The sequence below is a fragment of the Protobothrops mucrosquamatus genome, unplaced genomic scaffold (genome assembly GCF_001527695.2).
Source record: "Protobothrops mucrosquamatus isolate PMUCROS unplaced genomic scaffold, P.Mucros_1.0 scaffold1621, whole genome shotgun sequence".
NCBI lineage: Eukaryota > Metazoa > Chordata > Lepidosauria > Squamata > Viperidae > Protobothrops > Protobothrops mucrosquamatus.
In genome coordinates this window covers 140381-147880 of record NW_015387782.1, presented here as the reverse complement: position 1 = coordinate 147880, position 7500 = coordinate 140381, and the positions used below count along the sequence as shown (strand labels likewise).

Sequence of the window (7500 nt, the reverse complement as noted above, 5' to 3'; positions counted from 1 at the left end):
TTTAGAGTGTTTAATGTTAAACCTTCAATCAATAAGGCATTAAAATAGGGATTTTTATTCCTATCAGTTTGATCGCTGTGCTCTCTGACGCTAATATGTTTTTTAAAAAAATATGTTTGCTATTGCCACTCTGCCTTTTTTATATTCATTTCCACCAGTACTTTAGAAGAGTCTCTATATTATTCTGCTATATTTATTTATAAAATGTACTGACCACCCAGCTTACCACAAGGTAACTCTTGTCATCTCTGCTTTACGTTGGCTTGTACAGGGCTTGCCTGCTTATGATACTCCAGAAGTCTTTGGGCTGCATCCCAATGCTGATATTACTTACCAGAGCAAACTGGCAAAAGACGTGCTAGACACCATCCTCAGCATTCAGCCCAAAGATAGCTCTAGTGGAAGTGGTGAAACCCGAGAAGCTGTGGTGGCCAGGCTAGCTGATGATATGCTGGAGAAATTACCTGCAGATTATGTGCCTTTTGAAGTAAGTTCATAAAATCTTGAGACAGGAAGCATCTGCTGCATTGGAATTGTTTTTCACTTTGTCTAACTGGAAAAAAACCTTTTTATTAATCCCACTTTAAAAAAAATATTTTCAATATACTTGTAACCTAGGTATTAAGGAATGAACTGGTAAAGCAAAAATAACAAAGAGGCGTATTGTGCTTTATGGCAAAGCAGGCCAGTTTCAAAATGGAGAGAAACACTCCATTATATTTCTTTGTTTTAATTGGCAGACATAAGTGATAAAACACACTGATATCCAAATAATGAAATCAACCAAAAAAGGCCAACTGAAAGATATTTGCTTATAAAAAATAGGTATTGCTCAAAGATTAAACTGATCTTGTCTACATTTTTACACAGCGAATAAAACAAAATAAAATAAAACAAAAATTGTTTCAAATTAATAACAAAATGAGTACTTTGGTCAGCCTTTCTGATTAACATGATCTACTGCATATGCAGTATTTTTTTCCCATTCAGTTGTGTTTAATTCTTGGAGACTACCTGGACACGATCATTTCTTTGGATTGACTTGATAGTTATATTTATAATGAGATTTATGCAATCTTCACACTTCAAAGCTTTCTATATTTTTTTAGTTTTTCCATAAAGAATTATGGATACATTAACCCTCTAAATATACTGTAATACCATTTTTATACTTGCATTTATTTTCAAATACTTTTATCACCTATGAAATAACTGATTTAGAGATATTTTTTTTAGACAACCTTCTTGTACATGATCTTAGTGTTCAAAGATTTCATGCTCCATGCATCTTTGAAAAATTCTTTCCTGTCATTTCATTTCCTCCATAGAGAATTTTATAGAGGTCAGAAGCTAATGCCTAGTGGACATGGTGGTCAGAATGCTAACTGGCATTGTATTTAAATATTCTGTATTTCATTATCTTTTTTTTTTAAAGTTTTTTTATTAATAAAACAATTAAAACAAAAAAGGACATGACATGACGTTCCAGTATATATAATCCTAACAATTCGTTCCTTATCATATTTAAAGTTCTATATATACATCTCTCTCTCTATACATATACATATATTCCCCTATATAATACAATATTATACAATCTCGAGCTTGTTTCTCTATATATTACCATATGTATTTCATTATCTTTAAATGTTCCTATCTCAGGTAAAGGAAAGGCTTCAGCAAATGGGACCATTTCAGCCAATGAACATCTTTCTGCGACAGGAAATTGATAGAATGCAAAGGATTATTGCTCTGGTGCGCAACACCTTGACAGATCTTAAACTCGCCATTGATGGAACGATAATCATGAATGAGAATCTCAGGGATGCCCTGGATTGTATGTATGATGCACGGATCCCAGAGCGCTGGAGAAAGGTTGGTATTGTTGTTTCATTAGAAGGAAAATGTTAGAGCATCATTCTTCTGAATTAACTGCCCTAATCCAATTATGTCATGTTCAAAGCACCTAAACACACCTACACAGTTACTGCTAATTAATCGATTCCTTGTAATTGAAGGCTTGTTCTCATACATTTACTTGAAAGTTCTGTTTGCATTACATGCCATTCCAGTGGGAGGTTTCTAGGCCATATAGGAATGATGTCTCATGTAGTAATTTCTCCATGCCATTTCTGTCTTAGCAATTTAGTACTTCAGAGTCTACTGGGACTTTTTTTAAAAAACAACAACATGCATTTACTTCATGAGCAGCATAATCATCTGCATCCAACAGTAATCTTTTATAGGAGTAGCTTGTTCTATTTGCCGTGTGCTATTGCAGATTTGGGTGAGAAAGGACTAGAACAGGGGTCTTCAAACTTGGCCCTTTTATGACTTGTGGACTTCAACTCCCAGAATTCCTCAGCCAGCGTGCCTGGCTGAGGAATTCTGGGAGTTGAAGTCCACAAGTCATAAAAGGGTCAAGTTTGAAGACCCCTGGACTAGAAGCTAACATGACTGAATGTTCCCTCATACAAGGAGGAGGATTTTGATTACTCTTTTCTCTGATATCTTCTCCTTAACATGGAGGAGTATTCCATCATATGAATCTTCTGAAAAATGCAGAACACAACTTAGATACTTTTACTTCTTCAACACCCAGGTTTCGAAGCATTGTACAGCCTAGTTTCTTATACCACATTTATCTCTGTTTCTAGGCATCTTGGGCTTCCAGCACCCTTGGTTTTTGGTTTACTGAATTTCTTGAAAGAAACCAGCAATTTCATTCTTGGATTTTTGAGAAACGACCAAATTGCTTTTGGATGACAGGATTCTTCAATCCCCAGGGCTTCTTAACTGCAATGAGACAGGTTAAATATCTGATTGCTATACAATTTGATCCACTTGTTTTGATTTTTATCTGAAATGAATACATGTGGAGATACCATCTATTTTCAGGAAAGCGAATGGAGTTGTCTTTGCCTTCTTAAAGAAACTAGCACTGGTATAATGAGACCTCACTTTCCTTTAACTATTTTTTTTTCATTTTCATGATTGTAACATTGCATAGAGAGTTCCAGTCTTCTTCTTCTACCCTGCAATATCGTACTAGGCTTGAAAGAGCTTGTCAATAGTAAATTATGGCAGGAAAAGATAGTCTTCGAAGGTCCAAGAACAAAGATCTGTTGTCAGGCAAATATTCTAAATCTTAAATTTCAAACTTTACTCTTACCCATGATTTCAACAAGCAGACCTTTTTAAAATCAAATATATAAAACTGCCTGTTGTACTTGAGCAACCTTCTGTCATGGCTGTCACCAGTTGTCTTTGTAGCTCACAATGGAACACAGCAACCAGCTGACTCCTGGCAGCTGCCAATGACTCCTATCATGCTAGGGAAGGAGAGCTTCCCTAATTTGGTATTCTGTGCTTCCCAGCAGCCAGTCAATTGTTCTGTACAATGGTGTGTTTTTGTGTGCATGGCTCCTGCCTATCTCCAATGGAACAGGGAGGACTCCACTGCTAAAAATATTGTCCAAATTTTAAATCTTTTTATGTCTCCTTTGCATGGTATCTTTGCTGCTTCTATGGTAGATTAAAATAATAACCAGAGAACCTGCTGCTTTTTGATTTCTAGGGAGGGAATTTGCTGACAAGAGGATATAGACATTAACTGGCTGACAGGTGGCCTCCTCTTACAAGGAGAGTGGAAGTTAGAGGTATTACAAGGAAATGTTCTAGAAATCGAAACATTAAAACCTGTTCTAGCTGGTAGTTTTTCAGAGAAAGTTGTGACTTCTGAATTTGAATTAATTTTTGACCCCTTTATAAAATACCTTTCTAAATTAGTCCCACCTTTCTGATACTTTTGATAACTGGCATATATTGGCTTTCTGAACTAGGCTTTAATATACTTTACAGCTGGTTTCCTGAGCAATAACAGCTCTGATCAGATGGTTTGACAAAATGTAATGAGTGGAGTGAGGGTCTATATAGAAAGAGAAAGAAGAAAGAAGTACAAAATGTAATGAGTTGAGTGACAAAATGCAATGAGTTGAGTCAGGACCTATAAAGAAAGAGAAATAAGAAATATGACTTAAGTATCACTTAGGGGAGTACTCACTTGTATACCTACCTATGGAAGTTATGTTAGAGAGCCAGTTTAGTGTGGTGGTTAAGACACCAGGCTAGAAACTGGGAGACTGTGAGTTCCAGTCCTATTTTGGGCATGAAACCACCTAGGTGACTTTGGACCAGTCAATTGCTCTAAGAAGCGAGCAAGAAAGACAAACCACTTCCAAAATCTTGCCAAGAAAACTGCAGGGTCTTGACCTGGCAGCTGCCAGGAGTCGTCACTGACTTGAAAGGACCAAAACTAAAAAACAAAACAAAACAAAACCCTGCTTAGTTCTCACTTGTATACATACTATAGAAATTGGTATATAATTAGAAAATCTCAGGAGAAAAAAAGAAAATATGTGACTCCATTGTATTTTCCAAGTTTTGGCTTATTTATTCTGAAACCACATTGGTTCATTGATAGTAGGAATTCTGGTCTCACTTTAACTGTTCCGTTGCTTTGAAACAGGAAATAACAAGAGCAAACAAGGGATGGGCACTTGACAGTGTAGTTCTGTGCAGTGAGGTCACAAAGTGGATGAATGATGACATATCAACTCCTCCTTCTGAAGGAGTCTATGTATATGGCCTCTACCTAGAAGGAGCTGGATGGGACAAAAGGAACATGAAACTCATTGAATCTAAACCTAAAGTGCTCTTTGAACCAATGCCTGTGATAAGAATATATGCAGAAAACAACAGTGAGTATTAAACTGAACGTGATTTTGATGATACAGTTGAAATTATTTCACAGTTTAAAATAGCCTATGGATTTTACAGATTTTGTGGCATGAAAAAAATGGAAAATGTTTGATTTTAAATGAAAATGCTTGCTCTTTTTAGTCCCTGAGGAGCAAATGCTGCCATTTTTTTAAATATAGGGTCCTGAAAAGCTTTATTTCTAGTTCTCTTTTGGGAGCAGAGATATTAAAATACTGCTTACTGAATATGTATTATTCAGTAGTATGCAAAGTGTATTCACGTTTGTATTCCTAGCAACAGCAATGCTAACCTATGTGCTTTATGGACATTAAGAAAGTATAAAGTTGTGCTAGAAAATGGCGAATTGTGTAAGAGAGGGCGTGAGTTTGATTTGAAACAATTTCTGCTAAGCCATGATACCATTTGGAAGTAGAGGAAACAAGGATTATTGGCACATTTCTAGGATTCTGCAACTGATCCTAAGTTATTCTATGAAGAAAAACATGTTAAAAAAACCTTCACAGGTCCAGCTTCAAAGTTAAGCTGGTTCTGCTACATCCATCTGCCCTTTTAGCCTTGAATTGTCATTGATTAGGTTTAGAATGTACTTGTACAATAAAGAAAAAGAGAGAGAAAAAAAGAGGTGTACAGGGACCCAGAACTCAATTTATTGAATCCCACATTCCACAAGATTTTTTTTAATTTCCTTTCTCAGTAGAAAGTTTTTATAATACCTATATAGAAAGTTTCTATAATACCTATGCAATACCTATATTTAAACAGATCCATAGAACTACTTTATTATTTCCTTTTGCCAGCTTTAGGATTGCCTTCGCAATGGATACATTCTAGGTAGAATGAAAGAGCCAAATAATATGTAAAAATGAAGAATGCTGCTGTTTGCCTGCTATATGCTCAGATGTGGCTTAAAGTGTGTTAGCCAATAAAGAGGAGACTGTAATAAAATATACATTTCTACTTCAACTTATGCTAGATCAGACTTGCTGTGTAAAACCTAATGAAACCGATGGGTGAAGAGAATAAAAAAAAACATATTTGTTCATCTGGGAAAAATCAAAACAGTGGCAAAGGATTTCTTTCCACTTAAATTATTGATTTTTAAAATGTCAATCAGCTTAAAGCCAGCTTTTTACACTTGTGAGGATTTTTTAAAACAAGGCAACAAGTTGTTACTTGGTATGTAGGTGCTCTTGTTGACAGCTGAATGTATAGGATTTGGATTTGCTTGAACAAACAAGTCAAAAGACTGAAAGTGCAACTCCAGAAGTGAAGGGAAGAACCTCTGGGATCCATGAAGGGGGGAAACAGCTGTCAGAATCAATGGTGGGCTGGAGAGACAGATTGTCGCTCTGCTTTCCAAAATTTGGTTCAGAATGTTGGCCTGAAAATAGACAGCTTTTTCTTTTAAGAAATAAAATCCCATAAGAAATAAAATGCAACTACAATAAAACTCCAAGCTTTGTAGTCCTCTCGTCTTCTTTTGGTTATTTTTGGCACAATCCGTTATTTGGTTAAATCTGTTTGTTTACCTTTGGTAAAAAGTAACTCTACACAGTGCCTATCAAGCTGATTTGCAGATCTATGAAGGGATTTATAAATTGTATCCCTGTATAAATACCTTCTCAGTTGAGAATATCATGCATGGCACAAAATATGAAGTGGTCCCATTCTACTTGGATTTCTAAGAACAGCATTTTACGAATTACGAATAACTTTATTACAGTCGTAGATCAGCAAGGCTTCTCAGCCTTTTGGCTAAGATCAAGTGTGTGTGAACAGCATTTTAAATTGCCATCCTATGGATGATCAATTCCAGGAAATAAATGAGATGAGTACATGTGTTCCTTCCCACAAGACTTTTCATGTCAGAGACAGTTAGGAAAACCTGCAGTGATCTTGTTCCTACTTAGACAATTATGAGAAATGCTTCTGGGGTAATACTGATGATCTCCATGGCATGAATGTACAGTCTCCTAATAGGGTCTGTTGTAAAATCTACATAAAACTGCAGGAATAGTTGTCCAAGAATTGACGTATCACTAATATCCAAATAAGGACCTCATCTAGAAATGAGATAATTGGACTGGCATTTGGAGAGTAATTGTAGAGAGTAAGAAAAATGACTATTATAAGATAGGCCAGATCTGTTACCAAAGTGATAAAGAGAAAAGGCCACAACAAGCAGAAAATATGCAGAAGTGGCCCAAACAAATGCCTCCCTAATTCATCTGGGTTTGGGGAGGGGGGGTACCGCACAATTAGACTTGTAAAATTCTATTATCACCACTCTTAATAAAAGTAATCTTAGCCTTTCTTTTTTTTTTTGTATAGATTTTATTAGTTTTTATAGGGTTAGAAATAAGGTGGGGTCGGGGTTGGGGTTGGGATTTGGGTTAGGGTTAGGATTAGGGTTGGGGTTGGGGTGGGGTTTTTCCAAATAACATTCTCAATATTTAGCAAACAGCATTTATTTATTTATTTATTTTATTTAATTTATATGTCGCCCTTCTCCCGACGGAACTCAGGGCGGCGCACAACATACTTAAAACCAAAACATATATACAATCCCCCCCTTAAAACCGAATTAAACCAAATTTAGAGTTGCGTCTTTCAAATTCCTAAAAAACCCAATATAAAATCCACCCTAGGTCAGGTCCGCTTGCTGAAAGAGCCATGTCTTGAGGGCGCGACGGAAGGTAAGGAGATCCGGAATTATCC

At 36.1% G+C, this 7500-nt stretch overlaps 1 protein-coding gene across 1 annotated transcript in view; it reads left to right on the top strand.

The window, feature by feature from the left end:
* LOC107293453 (dynein heavy chain 5, axonemal) overlaps positions 1-7500 on the top strand; it is an 89612-nt gene that overhangs the window by 67362 nt on the left and 14750 nt on the right. The window contains exons 34-37 of the mRNA XM_015822605.1: positions 272-487; positions 1663-1875; positions 2658-2810; positions 4529-4760. Of these exons, the coding sequence (XP_015678091.1) occupies positions 272-487; positions 1663-1875; positions 2658-2810; positions 4529-4760 (814 nt within the window). The remainder of the gene's footprint in view (positions 1-271; positions 488-1662; positions 1876-2657; positions 2811-4528; positions 4761-7500) is intronic.